Here is a 19,453-nt window from a genome sequence, read left to right as displayed (position 1 = left end):
ACAATCTGATGATGGGACACAACAAGAAGCTGTCCGAGGCTGGAGGACCGCAGCCGTGGCCGCGGCACCTGCAGCTTCGTTCCCAGGGATACCGACATGGCCAGGAACCCACATAAAGCTAACCAGAGAACCGTCGTCCACCAGCTGCTGAAGAGAGCGTTGGATCCGGTGCACGAAAGGATGAACCGGATACAGATCACTGAGGCTCTAGATGGTGCTCAGGGAATCGGAGCAGATGACATAAGCAGAATGTCGGTGGCGGCAGATGTAAAGAACAGCCTGGTAGAGGGCAAAGAGCTCAGCTGTGAAAACCGAACAATGGCCACAGAGCCGGTATTTGAAACTTTGTGCCCCGACAATAAAAGAACACCCGACCCCGTCATTGGTCTTAGAGCCATCTGTATAAATGAAGGTCATATTAATGAACTTCGAACGAAGTTCGACAAAACGGGAGTGGTATACCGAACCGGGGGTAAACTCCTTTGGGAGCGAGCTGAGGTCAAGGTGAACGCGAACCTGAGCCTGGAGCCAAGGTGGCATGTGGCTCTCGCCCATTCTAAAGGTTGCAGGGAGTGAAAAATCAAGGTGTTGAAGGAGGCGACGAAAGCGAACTCCAGGGGGTAGCAGGGCAGAGACATACAACCCGTATTGCCGGTCGAGAGAGTCGTCAAAAAAGGAACGATACGACGGGTGGTCGGGCATTGACAGTAGCCGACAGGCATACCGACAAAGCAGTATATCGTGCCGGTAGGTGAGTGGCAATTCACCGGCTTCAGCATGAAGACTCTCGACGGGACTAGTATAAAACGCTCCTATCGCAAGACGTAAACCCCGATGTTGTATGGAGTTGAGGCGGCGTAAGATGGACGGACGTGCAGAGGAGTATACGAAGCTCCCATAATCCAGCTTGGAGCGGACGATCGACCGATATAGGCGAAGTAGGATGGTTCAATCCGCTCCCCACGACATACCACTGAGAACACTGAGGACATTTAGAGAACGGGTACAACGGGCAGCCAAATATGACACATGTGGAGACCAGCTAAGTATCCTGTCAAATGTAAGACCCAAAACTATTGTTGTCTCCACGAATGGGAGAGCAACGGGACCGAGTCATAAGGATGGTGGGAGAAACTCTTTGTAGCGCCAGAAGTTAATACAGACTGTCTTCTCGGCAGAAAAATGGAAGCCATTGGAGACACTCCAGGAGAAAAGACGGTCAAGAGAACACTGAAGACAGCGCTCCAGGAAACATGTACGCTGCGCACTGCAATAGATGGTAAAATCGTCCACGAAAAGGGAGCCTGATACATCAGCTGGGAGGCAATCCATTATTGGATTGATCGCTATGGCGAAGAGAGCGACGCTCAAAACTGAGCCCTGTGGCACCCCATTCTCCTGGCGAAAGGTGTCTGACAGGACAGAACCCACACGTACCCTGAACTGTCAATCCATTAAAAAGGAACGAATAAGAAGAGGGAGGCGACCGCGAAGGCCCCATGTATGCATGGTGCGGAGAATGCCCGCCCTCCAACAGGTGTCGTAAGCCTTCTCCAAACCAAAGAACACAGCCGCGGTCGGGTGCTTCTGCAAGAAGTTATTCATTATGAAGGTCAACAAGGTAACCAGATGGTCAACAGCAGAGCGGCGCCTACGAAATCCACATTGTACATTGGTAAGTAGGTGTCGAGATTCGAGCAGCCAAACCAAACGAGAGGTAACCATTCGCTCCATCACCTTACAGGCAGCTGGTAAGCGAGATGGATCAATAACTGGAAGGCAAGTGCTTGTCCTTCCCCGGCTTAGGAATCGGTACAACAATAGACTCGCGCCAGCATGCGGCAACATGTCCCTCAATCCAGATGCGATTATAAGTACGAAAAAGGAAACCTTTACCCGCAGGAGAAAGGTTCTTCAGCATCTGAATATGAATAGAATCAGGCCCTGGAGCGGAGGACCATGACTGGGCAAGTGCATTTTCGAGGTCCCGCATGGTGAATGGGGCGGAAGTTAGGTGGCCTAGCCTCCTCTGCCTGTTTTCGGGGGAGGAAGGCAGGGTGGTAATGAGCGGAGCTCGAAACCTCTGCGAAAAAGCGGCCGAAGGCATTGGAGACATCCTCAGGGGCCACAAGGACGTCATTCGCGACCGTCAAGCCAGAAACTGGTGAGTGGACCTTAGTGCCAGATAGCCAGTGCAGGCTACCCATGACAACAGAAGAAGGAGTAAAACTGTTGAAGGTGCTTGTGAAAGCAGCCCAGCTGGCTTTCTTGCTTTCTTTAATAATACGACGACACTGCGCACGTAATCGTTTATAATTGATACAATTCGCCACTGTAGGGTGGCATTTAAAGGTGCATAAAGCACGTCGACGAGCATGTAAAGCGTCTCTACATGCTGCGGTCCACCAGGGGACCGGTACGCGACGTGGAGGAGAAGTAGTGTGAGAGATGGAATATTCAACAGCAGTGAGAATGACTTCCATGAGGTGTGCGACCTGACTATCGCAGCTTGTGAAGGTTTGATCCTGAAAGGTCGCCCTGGAAGAGAAGAGCCCCCAGTCTGCTTTGGAGATGTTCCAACTAGTTGAGCACAGAGAGGGGGTATGATGCAGGAGATGGATAACACACGGGAAGTGGTTGCTCGAATATGTATCAGAAAGTGCATACCACTCAAACCGGCGTGCAAGTTGGGTAGTACATATAGAGAGGTCTAAATGGGAATGGGTGTGAGATGTGTCCGAAAGAAAAGTAGGGGCCCCAGTATTGAGGCAGACAAGACTGAGCTGGTTGAAAAGGTCTGCTAACAGGGAGCCCCTTGGGCAGGCTGCTGGTGAGCCCCAAAGGGGACGGTGGGCATTGAAGTCTCCAGTTAACATAAATGGTGCAAGGTAGCTGAGCAATAATTTGCATCATGTCTGCCCTGGTAACGGCATACGACGATGGAGTGTAAACGGTACAAATGGAAAATGTAAAAGTGGGGAGAGTAATTCGGACGGCAACTGCCTGCAGGCCGGTGTGCAATGTGATGGGATCGTAGTAAATATCAACCCGGACCAGCAACATAACCCCTCCACGAGCCGGAATACCTGCCACAGGGTGTAGGTCAAAATGCACAGAGGTGTAGTGGGCCAAGGCAATTTGATCGCATGGGCGTAGCTTCGTTTCCTGGAGGGCTACGACGAGCGGACAGTGCAAGTGGAGCAGCAACTTTAAGTCCTCTCGGTTGGAGCGAATGCTGCGAATATTCCAGTGAATAAGTGCCATCGTGAGAAGAAAAAGAAAATGCAAGAAGGGGCCACCTCGAAGGCCGCTGAGGGCCTGGCTTCGAGCGAGTACTGCCGCCGCTATCAGTAGGCGGACAGTCATCGTCCATTGGTTCTATAGGTTCATCGGCCATCTTGTTAAGATGGCCAGGAGGGGGAGCTTCCTCCGCTGGTGAACAGCCAGATGTTCGGCTACCAGCGGTGCGGTCAGGCGAAACGGATGACGGCCAGGGCAGCAACTGCTGGGTGGCGCAGGAGAAGAAACGCACCGTGGCGGAGAAGGAGAACTGTGCTTCCTATGAGCCTTCTTGGAAGGTCGTTTAGTGGAAGTACTGGTCGATGGCTGGGAGTTCAAGGTACGTAGGAAGTCTGCACGGGACGGTTCCTTCTTGAAGGCCCGTGCATCTGACTTCTGGGTCTTCGTCTTGGCAGAAGCTGATGAAGGTGCTTGTGTCTGAGGGGTGACGGGAGGAAGAGGAGACGTCGACCAAGCGATCTTAGCACTGGCCGAACATACGACCGTAGTGCTGAAGGTCAGATCGCATGTCTGCGTCGCCACCTCCCTGGTAGTCCGAGGAGAGGCAAGGACAGTACTGTATTTCCCCGCTGGGAGCAGCGTGGGCTTCCTACTAGCAAATAGCTTGCGAGCAGCCGAAGTGGACACTTTCTCTTTGACCCGAATTTCCTGTATACAGCGTTCTTCCTTGTAGATGGGACAGTCGTGGGAGGACGCTGCATGGTCACTCTGACAGTTCACACAACGAGGAGACGGAGGTGGACAGTCACCCTCATGGGCATCCCTGCCACAAGTGACACATTTAGCCACATTGTAACAAGGCTGGCGAGTGTGATTAAAACGCTGACACTGGTAGCAGCGCGTAGGTGTCGGGACATAGGGGCGAACAGAAATAACCTCGTAGCCCGCTTTGATGCGTGACAGCAGCTGAACCCTATCAAAGGTCAAGAAAAGTGTCCGGGTCGGTACAAGGTCATTGTTGACCTTTTTCATGACCCTATGGACAGCCGTCACGCCCTGCTCAGTGAGGAAAGACTGAATCTCCTCGTCAGTCAATCCGTCGAGTGATCTAGTATATTCCACACCACGAGACGAATTCAAAGTGCGGTGAGCCTCCACCCGGGCAGGGAACGTGTACAGGAGTGTGGCCCGAAGCAGTTTTTGTGCCTGAAAGGCGCTCTCAGTCTCTAGTAACAAGGTACCGTTACGCAACCTGGTACAAGACTTGACAGATCCGGCTATGGCATCTACGCCGTTCTGGATAACGAAAAGGTTGACAGAGGAAAAATCCTTTCCGTCCTCAGATCGAGAAACTACGAGAAACTGTGGGGCAGACGGTAGTACTTTTGTCACTGGTGGCTGGTCAAGTTTCCGTTTTTGGGCAGAAGTGAAGAGAGAAGAAGAAGAGAAATCCATTGCGGAGGAATCCCCCATGATTGCCAGCGTCTCTGATGGCACGCTCCTTCCTTGTGGGGACCCTCTCAGAGGGCACTCCCACCTTAGGTGAATGTTTACACCTCTGGTCACACCTCCCGAGAAACGGATGGAGGGACCACAATAGGCATGGACAGAAGGTGTCAGCTCAGGCAATCACTCCTCCCTGGGCCTGGCCTTTACCAGGGGGTACGTGCGTGCCTTACTTGTCTACCCAGGACGGGGAATTACGCGTTACCCCGTCACCGGCTACGCGTGTGAACGCGTGGGTCGGCCTTCAGGCACACACAGGGAGGAAGGAAGAAGAGGAAAAAGAAGGGAGAGAGGAAGAGAAAGGACAGACTGTCTCAAACGCCGAGGCGGAGACCAGAGAAGGCAAGGAGGAGGCAAGGAGGAGGAGGCAAGGGAAAGGGTAAGTAAGACAGTGAGATGGAGAAGAACAAAGAAAGGAACCAACCAAAGGAAGGAAGAAACCAGAAGAAGTGAAAAACAAAAATGACCGCAAATATAGGTCGTGGAACCGTCGGTCTCCGGACGCAGGCGCTAACTACCCCCTTGAGGGGGAGGGACTCCTTTTAGTCGCCTCTTATGACAGGCAGGAATACCTCGGGCCTATTCTAACCCCCGGACCCGCAGGGGGGGTCTCTGTCAATATCATTTACTACTGTACTTTAAACATAAGTTTACGTACTACAGTACAGCCAGTTTAACCTTTAGAGCTGTTAGCCAACTTATCAACGAAAGTCACCATGCTTGAAATAGAATATGTATTTTACATAACAGCAATCTAAGTTTTCCGTATTATCTCAAGTTGTATCTTTTACAGTGTATATTTTGATGATGCTCTTGTTCATTTGAAGAATGAAACTGGTCAATAAAAAATAAGAAGTGCGACTTCTCAAGAACTTAGGCCTTCTACTGACAGAGAAAACATACATATGACCACTGTCTCTAGCCTCTGTGGCCAGACTGAGTGGTAACTGTGCCTTACAGGAGCAGCAATCCTGTGGTGGGGGGTGAGAGGTGCAATTCAGACTCAGGCTGTGAAGCATACATGTAAGTGATGCACGATGTGGTGCACTGTATTTTCAGTAACTGGATGCTCCAGCTGTCTCTTGGTCAGTTTGCCATTGGCCATTCATGCAGACCGACAGTTTGTTAGTTGTCATGCCCACATAGATAACAGCACAATGGCTGCAGCTTAGTTTGCAGATCACATGACAGCTTTCAAAGGTAGTCCTGACTTTGGCAGGGCAGGAGATGCCTGTGACTGTACCAGTGTAGGTGGTGGAGGGATGATGTAAGGGACAGTTCTTGCATCTATGTCTGACCAGGGATATGAGCCATGAGGCAAGGATTTGGGAGCTGGGTTGGAATAGGGATGGACAAGGATCTCGTGCAGATTTGGTGGGTGGCAAAATACCACTGTGGGAGAGGGTGGGAAGTATAGTGGGTAGGATATTCCTCATTTCAAGGTTTGAAGAGAGGCAATTGAAACCCTGACAGAGAATATGATTCAGTTGCTTCAGTCCTGGGTGGCACTGAGTCACAGGGAGAAGGTGTTCAGGTTTTGGAGGGATATGGATAGGGTGTCCTTACCCTCAGTGCAGGTCACAAAGACGTCATCCGTGAATCAGAACCAGGTTAGGGATTTGGGATCCTGGGTGATTAGGAAGAATGCCTCTAGATGATCCATGAACAGATTGGCACAGCCTGGTGCAATGCTGGTACGCACTGCTGTAACATGGATTTGCTTCAAAAGGGAAGTAATTGTGGGCGAGGATATGAAGGAGGTTGTAGGTTTGGAGTCAGAAGGACGTTGGGAATGATAGTGTTCACTAGTGGCAAGGCCACTGGCGTTGGGGATGTTAGTGAACAGAGGAATGGCATCAACAATGACAAGCAGGGTGCTGTGTGGTATGTACAGGATCAGGAACTGTGGAGAGTCAGAACAGGAAATGGTTAGTGTTGTTTATATAGGAGCACAGGTTACTGATAACAGGCAGTAGGTGTTGGTCCACAAGAGCAGATATTCTCTTGGTGGGGCACAGTAATTGGCCACAATGGGCTATCTTGCGCAGTTTACTCTAACTGTCAAACATTATCAAGAATGATCACTGCCTAAAACTTGACAGCAGTAACATATATGAGAAACTGTGTACTATATTATAGAACACATTTCAAATCATGTAATATTAACTGACGAGCATGCAATTGCTCTAGAAACATATAATATGGTTCTGATGGGTTATAAACCCACAAAACAATTTTCATTTCTAGTGCAGCTCACCGTGTATAGAAGATGTAAGCTGCAGAACACCAAGCATTCGAGATTTTTCTACTGGCAGCAATTAACAATGTTATTTATCTTGCGCAGCATGGATTTTGTTTTATTGCCCAAAGTACAATTATGGGAAGAAGTTTTGTAAAAACAAAAATATTACCATTGAGTCAAGATTAGCATGCGTAAGGTGTATCCTTTAGATTATCTGCCCCACCCCAGGTTTATTTGGATGACAGACTTGCAGGGCTCTTGTATGTACTGAAAAACATCTGCTTACCATGTAGAGGCACCAAAATGGCAAGTACTAGTCCTCTTCAAAGCACTCCTCTCTTTTCCACGTCAATTCCACCACAAAAAATTCTCCCCTAGAGTCTCAGATTTGATTAAACTTGGCTTATTTATTCTCCAAACGAAGGAAGGAAGACGAGGACTTAACATCCCGTTGACATCGATGTCATTAGAGATGGAGTACAAGGTTGACATGTTTCAAAGATGGGAAAGGAAATTGATCATGCCCTTCAAGGAAACCATCCCAGCATTTGCCTGGAGCGATTTAGGGAAATCACAGAAAACCTAAAAGGGCCTGATACAGATTTGAACGGTCATCCTCCAGAGTATGAGTCCAGTGTGCTAACCACCATGCCACCTTACACATTCAGTTCTCTCTAGAAAAATAAATGACAATATCAAATGTTAGTACTTTATATCTGTCTTCTTTTTATGGAACTTCAGATTTTTGTAGTTTTATGGTTTTTAACACTGTGATGACACAAATGACACTTGTTAACATTTTAAAAATAAATTACCATTATTTGTGTGTGTGTGTGTGTGTGTGTGTGTGTGTGTGTGTGAGAGTGAGTGAGAGAGAGAGAGAGAGAGAGAGAGAGAGAGAGAGAGGGGGTGGGGGTGTTAAGTTGCATTCTAACACACTAGTCTGTAGCATAACCATCATTCTTACACTTCTGTAACTGAGAATTACCATTTAACCTATGGCAACCCACCTGCAAACCAACGTAACCTGCTTTTTATGAATGCATGCACGCTGTCTAATGATGAATTCCATCATTTCAAAACCAGTAAAAGTAACTTTTCATAAAGTAACCTAAAACCAGTTTTGGGGCTAGTTGCAACGATTTACAGAAAGGAGAATTTCTCTCTTTTCCTTTAAGTGAGAGTCAATATAATGGTGAACTAAGTTTTTTATAAAATAAAATACGAAGCTATAAGTCTAAATTTCTTTTTCTTGATGATTTTACATAAAAATGTGAGTTATTTATCTTCACATTCCTATACTACAGTAGACCACAACACGTTGAGTGCCAGCATTAAGGCATTCAGGCAGACAAGGCACAGGTGTATAGGAAAGGGCATACAGCTGCTACGTGGGCAGTCAAGCAGCCAGGCCATAGCATACACAATCATACTGTACTGGTAGAGTGCACAAGGCAGAGATGCTCAATCAGCTTGCGCATGGACAAAACTTGTGCAATCTGACCATATGGTGACCTGAACTACCCGCACCTGCCAGCAAATGTGACAAGGGGCACCTGAGAATGGGAATGCTCGTACCACATGGGGCAGCATTGCACCAATCTTTACCACAGAAATTATTAATCACCAAATTTCACAGTTTGGATGATAAATTTAAAATAGTAGTTTATTTTCAAAATGTTCAGAAGTGTCATTTTGTGCAATCACAGTGTTAAAAATGGCAAAATTTCCTAACTTTAAGGTGGCATAACACAGTAACAGACAGTTATAAATGCTAATATTTGGTGTGGTTGCTTATCTTCATAGGAAGAACACGTAAGCCAAGTTTCATCCAAATCCAAGATGGTGCGCAGGGTAATGCTCTTTTCTGGTTGGCATGACATGCAATGATCCAGGAACGTTTCAAAGAGGATTAGTACTTGCCATTTTGGTTTACTGAGATAAACAGGTGGTGATCAGCACAGACAGTTGTGGGTAGGTGAATAAACCTATGATTGGGAATGGTAATTAATGGAAAATGCATCAGAATTTTCCTTAAGCAATTTACGGTAACCACAGAAAATCCATATCTGGAGGTCTGGAGGCTCTGACAGGGAATAGAACCACAGACCTCTTGATGATGATGATGATGATGATGATGATGATGATTGGTTTGTGGTGCGCCAATCTGCGTGGTCATCAGCACCCGTACAAAGTATCAGTTTTTTTTCACAGTCCAATTTTTTGCACTCTCTCTCTCAATTTAACAACCTATCAGCTGATACCACCAGAAATCACTTACATGATAGCTTCACTTCTCAGCCAATCCATGTAGACAGGGGAAAGTTAGATTTTCTGATAGGGAATTAAAAAACAAAGGTCACTACATAAAATTCTAACACAAGATGCAGGTTATGATAGTACCCAGTTCCTTCATTTATCTACACTGTATAGCCCTGACTCTACTGACAACATTACACAATATTTTTAAACTTTTTACAACTCTTGTGAACCAGCAAAAGCTTTTACATAAAATTAACACATATAAAAGAAAAACCAAGATTAGTCTAACATTTTTGCAGTATCATAGCACTACATACATAACATAATATATATTCAGCTTGTTTTCATACCATCTGATTCGTGACTGGTAGTCTTCGTCTCAGCAAATGAGTTACTACATCCACGATTTTTTCATGAAGCCTAGGGAAGCGCATTAGTTCCTGCTGGACTTCAGAACCACAGTGTTGGATAATTCTCTGCATTTCTTCATGGACTAATTCAACACAACGAAGAGCAGGCTCTTCAAGGCGTCGAATTTGGCGTTTCACAAGAAGTTCAAATGATATCTGGAACACCATTATACACTAAATTTCACCTGACATGACCTGTCAGCAGTACTGGCCACGTTCATTAACATAAAAAAGTGATTTTTCCCTAAAAATTTGGCTCCACAGTACAATTTTCTGCTAATAAGCATAAACAACGGAAGTGAAAGGAAACTTAAAAAGAGTGCACGGAACTGGTATGTTCGAACAGTAACACAGAATGTTGGTCTAATTTGTAAATGATATTAAAAAAGAAATATAATGCTTTAACACAGAAAAAAAGCAATACTGATGAAATTCAATGAGTGAACACCAAAGCTCGTATGAAAGAAGGGTGGCGGGGCATTGAGGTTGCTAAAAGAAAAAAACTCACAGATAAAAACTGCAATGTTAAAAGAAACGTAAACAACTAAAGCAAATAGACAAAGAAAACCACTGAAGTTCCAAAAATCAGATACTATAAAGAAAAGATGAGACTGACTTCACATAGGGTGTAGTCTAATATTTTATGCTAGTCATACATACACAAATGGAAAATGCATTTTTATATGTAGCAAATTTAAATGAATATCATGTCTGCCAACTAATGAGGACCATCCAGTACTCTTGTTATCAGCATTCATTTGCATGAAATATTACTTCCAACCGCATATACAACCTTCTATCTCACAACTAAATCAAGTCTCAATCAAAATATAATTTTCCACTAATCAGGGTGCTAATTTTATCCAACCAGAAGATTTCTCTCAGATAACCAACTCGAAATTCTTAATTTCTCCATGTTCTCATGGTCACAAACTGAAGTTTTTGATTTGCCACATCAGTTATAAGTGGGGATTCTGAGTTAACCTATGACTCAAAACACACACACACACACACACACACACACACATCAAAAAAAGTTTTGCATCAACATCATTTCCACCCTTTTTATTCCTCATGAAAACCACATATTGCATGTTGTACCACCATACAGCGAGACCTCCTGAGGTGTTGGTCCAGAGTGTGGTACACCAGTACCTCGCAATACCCAGTAGCACCTCCTCTTGCATTGATGCATGACTGTATTCATCGTAGCACACTATCCACAAGTTCATCAAGTCACAGTTGGTCCAAATCGGCCCACTTCTCAACGGCGATTCAGAGTAGATCCCTCAGAGTGGTTGGTGGGTCACATCGTCCATAAACAGCCCTTTTCAATCTACCCCAGGCAAGTTCGATAGGGTTCATGTCTGGAGAACATGCTGGCCACTCTAGTCGAGTGATGTCGTTATCCTGAAGGAAATCATTCACAAGATGTGCACGATGGGGGCACGAATTGTCATCCATGAAGACGAATGCTTTGCCAATATACTGCCGATATGGTGGTTGCCTCCAAACATGTCTCCGACGTTTATCTGGTTGAAGGCATATACAATACCCATCGATGAAGAGAACGTGATGCCAATCCTGAGTGGTCCATTTGGCACATTGTTGGGCCCATCTGCACCACACTGCACGGTGTCGTGGTTGCAAAGATGGACCTCATCATGGACGTCGGGAGTGAATTGTGCATCATGCAGCCCATTGCGCACAGTTTGAGTCATAACACGATGTCCTGTGGCTGCACGAAAAGCATTATTCAACATGGTGGCGTTGCTGTCAGGGTTCCTCCGAGCCATAATCAGTAGGTAGCGATCATCCACTGCAGTAATAACCCTTGGGCGGCCTGAGTGAGGCATGTTATTGACAGTTCCTGTCTCTCTGTTTCTCCTCGATGCCCGAACAACATTGCTTTGGTTCACTCCAAGACTCCTTGATACTTCCCTTGTTGAAAGCCCTTCCTGGAAGAAAGTAACAACGTGTACGCGATCAAACTGCAGTATTGGCTGTCTAGGCATGGTTGAACTACACACAACACGAGCCGCGTATCTTCTTCCTGGTGGAATGAATGGGGCTGTTGGACCCCCTCTGTCTAATAGGCACTGCTCATGCAAGGTTGTTTACATCTTTGGGCAGGTTTAGTGACATCTGTGAACAGTCAAAGGGACTGAGTCTGTGATACAATATCTACATGCAACGTCTATCTTCAGGAGTTCTGGGAACCGGGGTGATGCAAAACTTTTTTTGATGTGTGTACATCGATTGCTCTTATTTCTCCAAAAGCAATAACGTATTGTATTCACTTAGAAGCCGCACTATCTTCTAACAACATTGCCTGCAATTTATTTATTTATGTCAAGAAGAGCTATCCAGAAATGTTTTTATGCAACTGAAGGTTTTGAATGTGTCAATTATGTTAACTGTTTTGCTAATTTGGAAATGTATAAACATCCTTTTACACCATTCCCCAGGTTCTATGGACATGCATACATGCAGCTCTTGGGTTTTCCTGCAGTGCTACGGACAAACTACTTTGATATCTCAGGGAATTAAAAAGTTTCAAGTATTTATCATACAACATATGTGCCTCATCGCATACTATGATTTGCAGAATATCTCATTTTAATATTTTGAATTGTTTATGAGATATGATGGTTCTTATGAACACAATTTGCAATGTGCAATGACATGAATGGATGCATCACATGCGACTGTCCTTCAGAAACCCAAAAACTTCAGAACCAAATGGAATACTTTTCTGCACGAAGTTTTAAATAAAATTTTGGTATCTTAATCTGCATTTCATTCACTGAAATGTATCAGCTAAAATCAACCATAAGTAAAGTTTACGCAGTGTGTTTTTGCCCCTGTGAACTCTTTAAAATTTCGTGCAATGTTTTACTTAAGTTGATGTGGCGCAAAAAGTATGGTGGATAACGAAAAGAAATTCAATTCTTAGGCAAGTGAAGAAATCGTACTGCAAAATGCGCAAAAATCAATTTTTTTTTCACCCAACAGTTTTTGACAAATCATATGTTAAGTATTTCATATGGCCAGAATGCAGTCTCTCAACACAGGCACCGGCATTTGGCGAGCAGTATAGCCATAACAAAAGACAACCTCAGCACGGAATGCAGAGAGGATATCTGCTAGCAGCAAAAGGTTAATTGACTTGACTGTCAGTTTTTCATGAAACAATGGAATTAATACACAGGAACACACATCCTTTTGATTTTATTTAACTTGATTTTTACTCCACAAGACAAAGGACATAGGTTGCTGGTTCCAAGCCACACTAGGGTATCGACTAGGAACCAGAAACCTATGTTTCTTACCGAGCGAGGTGGCGCAGTGGTTAGCACACCGGACTCGCATTCGGGAGGACGACGGTTCAATCCCACCTCTGGCCATCCTGATTTAGGTTTTCCGTGATTCCCTAAATCGTTTCAGGCAAATGCCGGGATGGTTCCTTTGAAAGGGCACGGCCGATTTCCTTCCCACTCCTTCCCTAACCCGAGCTTGAGCTCCGTCTCTAATGACCTCGTTGTCGACAGGACGTTAAACACTAACCACCACCACCACCTATGTTTCTTGCAAAAAAGTGAAACACATGCAAACAAAGTGTTGTTTCTTGCAATGTAAAAGATATCGCAGATTCTTTGGTGTAAAGCAGATCTTAAAAGAGTCATAATCACTTTTTATTTGTAGTTGGTGGCCCATTTTGGTCAAATAAGGATCTTCAGATCAACTATTAAAAAGAAAATTATTGTGGGTTATCATGGACCCTCTCTACTACAATGCAAAGTTATTTCCATAAAAACACAGTTATGGTGTGGCTAATGGATGTAAAGTAATTTGCAGAGATGATCATGATGTCACTTATCTTGATGCTGCTGAATACCCATTGTACATGTGCCTTCGTTGGCTATGCGATGATTGATTCCTTTGCTGCTCTGAATGACTATGGAAATCATGAAGCAGGATTTCACGATTTTTTGTTTAGAAAAAACACGTATTTATTGTCAGCACTTTGAACACTAAAGTAATTTAGTAAATTTCACAATCTCAAATCACAAAATTTAATTACCACACACATTGTGGATAGCACATGTTTATCGAGAAACACACAAAAAATAACAATTCTCGAGCACGGCCATAACACAAGTGGCCAAAATCACGTTGCTGATCAAAGATCACAGTCTATTGACTTACGATTTCTGTATCGATAATTGATACCGCATTTTTAAGTTACATGAAATATCAAATAGCATAAAGAATAATTCAGCGACAATAATAATATGAGTGATAAAATCATACATATAAATAACGCAAGTCAAACTAATAAAAATCTTAATTTAAATATACTGATTGCAACATCTACCCTATCATCATACTAAGCAAATGCTTTTTGAAAACAACTTTAATTAGTGTATAATATCTCATAACAAAATGGGCTCTATTGGTCAGTTCCACAGTTCCATTACTGGGTCAAAGAAAGTGCAAATGCAGCATTACAATGAAATGAAGAAAGACAGTTCATAGATAAATATATTATATCAGTGGCAATTAGGCAGCAGTGATGGAATAACATCAAAACCAGCCACTAAGTAAAAATAAAAAGTGACTTACTGACTGACTGAGGATTGAATTTATGATTACAAAGGCCAACAGTGAAAGGAACTTCCTTAATGACAGTGGCTTATCATGGTGGTTTGTAGTGTGCTGAAATCTAATATAACAAAAAATGTACTTTTATACTAACAACCGTAAAGAATATATATTAATTTGCAGGCAGACACAATTAAAAGACGCTTACATAAAGCTTTCGGCCACAGCCTTCATCAGTAAAAGAGAGATACATACCATTTATACACACAGGCAAGCACACCACATGCACACACCGACCGCCAACTCCAGCATCTCCAGCTGGAATGCCCAGATGCCGCAGTTGGCGACCATGTTTGCATGTGGTGTGCTTGCTCTCATGGGTAGGAATGGTGTGTGTGTGTGTGTGTGTGTGTGTGTGTGTGTGTGTGTGTGTGTTTCACTGATGAAGGCTGTGGCAGAAAGCTTTATGTGTCTTAATTGTGCCTGTCTGCAACTTCTTTACTGTAAGTAACAATCTGTTTTTCCTACGATTCTGAGCTTTCTACCTGGAGTTTTCTTGGTTTTATTTTTATAGTAGCAACTCTCAAATGTACAAACATGCATTTTCTGTGATTTTCATTATACGTACTTTTTATGTTTCATGGGAATTTGTGACTAATAAACATCAGGAACATTACAATTTTTGTAAGGAAAGTAGGCTTATCAAACTTTGCAAGGATACAGCATAAGGTATGCTATGCAACTGTTGTGGAGAGGAGGGGGGGGGGGGGGGGACGATATTCAGATTTTGCTGTTCCAGTGACATAGGGAGTATTTCAAGTGTCTCTGTGGGATGTTTCCTCATCCATCTGGTGCAAAATTGGAAGAGAGACACATCACTGGACCTGAAATTCGAAAAATGACATTTGACTCATACTTTGAATACAAACAGTCTGTGAGAGGGAGAGGGAGGGAGGGAGGGAGTGAGTGAGGGAGGGAGGTAGAGGTAGAGGTAGAGAGAGAGAGAGAGAGAGAGAGAGAGAGAGAGAGAGAGAGAGAGAGAGAGAGAGAGGGTGCGTTAATGAAGGTGGTTTCAGCTAAGGAGCTTCTTGCTGGAACTTCTTATGCAACAATAAGGGCCCACATCATCTTTGTGCTGCAGCCAATATTCTCGATAAGCCCAAAAGATTGGGTGATTTGATTAACCTCAAGACTCACCCAAGGCACAGTCACCTAAAAGAAAAAAAACTGAGTGCTGCTAATAAGAAATAAGAGGAACATTTACAGGACACTGAAGTGATGGGAAGATAGTATCAGGGCTGGTGGAATGACAGTATCATGGGAGACTACTTTTGGTCACTTCAGAAAGATGTGGAACAGGTAATTCATCAGAGAAAAAGCTACATTAGATGCTTTAAGGAGAGAACAGTAGGGAAATGTAAGCCAATGGACACATACTCCTATGTAAGAAAGAGGGTTTTCTACAGTTGTACTTTGAAACTACCTTTGTGTATATTGAAAAATTAAATTATTTGTAATTACAGTTGTGTGTGTGTTTTGTTCATTTTATAGTTTATAACGAAGTCACACTGTGGCAATATCATAAGTGACAGAAACAAAACTAATGTCAGATAAGGATTCAGAATATAATAAACCATGAGATTAAGCTACTATCCAAAAGTATATTTTTTGTTGGCCTGTGTTATGGACACTATGTCTAAAATTCTTCTTGGTGTGTTAAAAGTTATTGGAACTCTTGCACTACAGCAACCGTTACAGAACTTCCAAGTCAATTCTTTCCTTAAGTACTGCAGTAACTTTATCCAACTGTTTTCTCTCAAATCAGTACATGTTCCAATCAGATTGGGATCAAGACTACTTGCAGCTTTTGCCAACAATTAAGCTGAATGGTACTGAAGGAATGTTTGCCACACAAATTTTTTGACAAACGCTTTACATGCTCCTTACTATGGAAGCACCTTTGAATAGACTATGGAGAATTCAAGTACGAGATATCACTTGGAAACATGAAGATATAATGGCAAATAATGTCGGTGGTGAACATTTCTAAAAATAAAAGTGACCTTGGTTAACACACTGAGCTGGTTACTACCAAATAAAACACTCTATGAAAACTCAATGCACGGTTCCCCTTCCTTTACACAGCAACTCTACAACTCCTTGTTCTCCAAACTGTAATTTCTCGATCATTTAGAACATGAAACTTCTTGGCAGATTAAAACTGTGTGCCGGACCAGGACTCAAACCTATGACCTACCTTTTGCAGGCAGGTGCTCTTACCCACTGAGCCATCCAAGCACAACTCATGACTGGCCCTAACAGTTTTACTCCCAAAACAGTATGTCATCTCCTACCTTCCAAACTTCACAAAAGTTCTCCTGCATACCTTGTGGGAATAGCACTCCTGTAAAAAAGAATACTGCACAGACATGTCTTGGTCACAATCTGGGGGATTGTTTCCATAATGAATTTTCACTCTGCAGCACAGTTTCAAATCAGCGCACATTCCCCTACAGAGCAAAAATACATTCTGGAATTTGTAACACATTATTCAAAGCACCCTTCAATCAGTATTCAACAAACAGCTCAAAATTCGAAAGATTCCACCAGTCTCTTAGAATAACTCCATATTCTCAGAGCTTTTCTCGGTAAAAATCAATTTTTCCAAAAATTCAAATTAATCCGGGCAAATCACCACTCAAGTATTATAAAATGTGGAATAGTTTTAACATCAGAATCACTAAATATGTATGTGAAATAATATTTACTTTACAAACCTCTGGAACAAACAATGCTGGTCGAGGCCCTGTTGCATTACGAATTGCTGTTAATATATCCATTTTACTAAGGCCTGTTAATGGGTGAATTGTATCCAAAGTTCTCCCAAAAGTTTCGTGGAAAATGAAACACATCCGAGCACCACCACATCTGCAAGAAAATTATCACAAAAACCATTCACAAAACTATTTTTTAAACCTCCTTTTATGGAACTACTTTGCCCTTCAAACACTTCAAATCAACGTTAAAATATAACTTTAACAAAGAATGCTATGCACATGGAGCTGAAACTTTCACTTCTGCAAGAATGGTACACTGTAACTGAATGAACTACCGTATTCATTTCAGATATCTAGTTTGGCATTTACAAGTCAAGCAACATAATTTTTACACTACAGTTTTTATCACTAACATCTATTCCTCTTCTCAGTAATGATATATTTTAGTATCAGACAATTCTGCATTTTGCACAGTGTGGCTGAGCCATTATATTCACACTTGCTTGTTCCCATCTATCCTACAGCATATCTTCGACAGTACATTCATTTGGTTCTACAAGGCTGGTTGTACTGCAACTGAAATTTTATCAGAGATCCAATGTCATTTGTGAATTCCAACAAGTCACATGGATACTGGATGTTATCTTGTAATTTATTACCACAAATTCTGCACATGAACCCACAAAAAACACAAAATCCTATCCATAAAAATGTTGGTACACATTCATGGTTGTGTGAACAACCTGCATAAATCAGCTACCAATTTTTATGCATACATTATGATTTGCTTTGATTCACACGCGTGTGTTTTCACATTGTGATTCAGCAGTTCTTTTCTTACCTTTTGTGTGATGAGTATAATATGTTTTCTGTCCCCACTATGACACTGCTGCGACCTCTTCAGGTTTGTCTTTCACTATGACTGTGTATAAAACATCTATTTTTTCCCCTCATTCCACCTACAAATGATAGACTGTAGCAATTTATGTTTATTGTTGAACTATTAAGAAATTCTATCCGTTGACACAAGAAAACCAAACTAAATTTGACACTGCATGATGGGAAGTCACAGCAAACTATTAGAAACATGATTTTAGAATGAAAATTGCCCCCATATTACTGAAATATCAACCAAAAATCAAAGAAAGTATTAGTCATCCTCAAATATTTCAAGTTAAGAACATAGGATCTGATAGATCCTGCCCTCTGGTATTCTGTAACAATATTGTAAACCATCAAAAATAAGTCCATGTCCACAGATTTTTATGGATCACGCGTTCACTTGTAGTTTTCCTCAGTGCATAAGTGCTTATAATTTTTCAGACTTTCCTCGCAGATCTGTTGGTAATACAGTTTTCAGGTATGCCACTGGATAACCTTATGGACATCCAACAGTATTTCACCAAAACAACTGTTTAATATCTTCAGGTTGTAAATATTGTGGTATTTACTGCTGCCAGATGTGACTGATGATACTTGCACAGCAGCATCAAAATTTGTCAAGGCCTGGGGCTGGAATATGGCACACACAGAGAGGCACTCACAACTGGACAGAAGTACTGCTCATTGTGTCCCCTGCTGAGTGCTGAAGAAAGGCTTTCTGCAAGCGTGCAGTGGATAATGACTGTGTTGCCAGATGTTGCTGTGGTTGAAAGTTAAATTAACTGTCAGCAATGTGCTGTGTCAGGTCAAAAATCTGAAGTCCCTGATTCTCCCCATTTTGATTTACTGGCAGCCAGTGCTGGATTTCAAGCAGTGCTTCGATAAAATTCACATCCTTGTTGATAAAATTGTCTGCTGTACAGATAAGTATGGCCTCCTCAAAAATACAATTGCAGAATGATGATGCTGAGCATAAAACTTGCTGGGCATAAAACTTGCTGGGCATAAAACTTGCTGAGCATAAAACTTCAGTCTTTTCATAGACCATACAATGCTCCATATTCAGGCAGTGTTCCACCACAGCTGATTTGTCAAGCTGGCCCACGCGTGTATGTCATACCAGTGTTCAGCACAACATTCTTGCACAGTGTGACATGTCTGGCTTCCTATACCGGCAAGTGATCTTAAGTAGACCCCGTTTTCTAAAATTGTAAGAAGTTCTACTGTTTTGCTGGCGGACAAAAAACACACTAAGTGTCTTTATTTCTTGAGGACCCCTTCAATTCTCGAAAACATGCCATCAAAGGCAATTGCAGTGGATGCCTCCGCATGTTCATTCACACCCCAACAATGAATTCACTTTGGTCAGAATACATTACATATCAAACAATGGAATATCCAGGATGGAATAGTGACAATATTATGAAAAGGACAGATTGATATTCAACACACAATTGAGATGCAGAGTAACAGACAGACACAACAAAAAGACTGCTAAACAAGCAAGCTTTCAGCCAAAAAAAGCCTTC

General features: G+C 43.0%; 1 protein-coding gene across 5 annotated transcripts in view; it reads right to left on the bottom strand.

Annotated features, from left to right (window-relative positions):
* LOC124555317 (dynamin-1-like protein) overlaps positions 1–19,453 on the bottom strand; it is a 106,015-nt gene that overhangs the window by 19,523 nt on the left and 67,039 nt on the right. For 3 of the 5 annotated variants that reach the window (XM_047129195.1, XM_047129194.1, XM_047129193.1), the window contains exons 9-10: positions 17,034–17,193; positions 9,601–9,834 (exon numbers count right to left, since the gene is read on the bottom strand). In XM_047129195.1, the coding sequence (XP_046985151.1) occupies positions 9,601–9,834; positions 17,034–17,193 (394 nt within the window). The remainder of the gene's footprint in view (positions 1–9,600; positions 9,835–17,033; positions 17,194–19,453) is intronic. The other 2 variants (XM_047129196.1, XM_047129197.1) reach the window with 2 other exon arrangements.

The sequence above is a fragment of the Schistocerca americana genome, chromosome X (assembly GCF_021461395.2).
Source record: "Schistocerca americana isolate TAMUIC-IGC-003095 chromosome X, iqSchAmer2.1, whole genome shotgun sequence".
In the NCBI taxonomy this organism is placed as follows: domain Eukaryota; kingdom Metazoa; phylum Arthropoda; class Insecta; order Orthoptera; family Acrididae; genus Schistocerca; species Schistocerca americana.
This window is presented reverse-complemented; position numbering and strand designations above follow the sequence as displayed.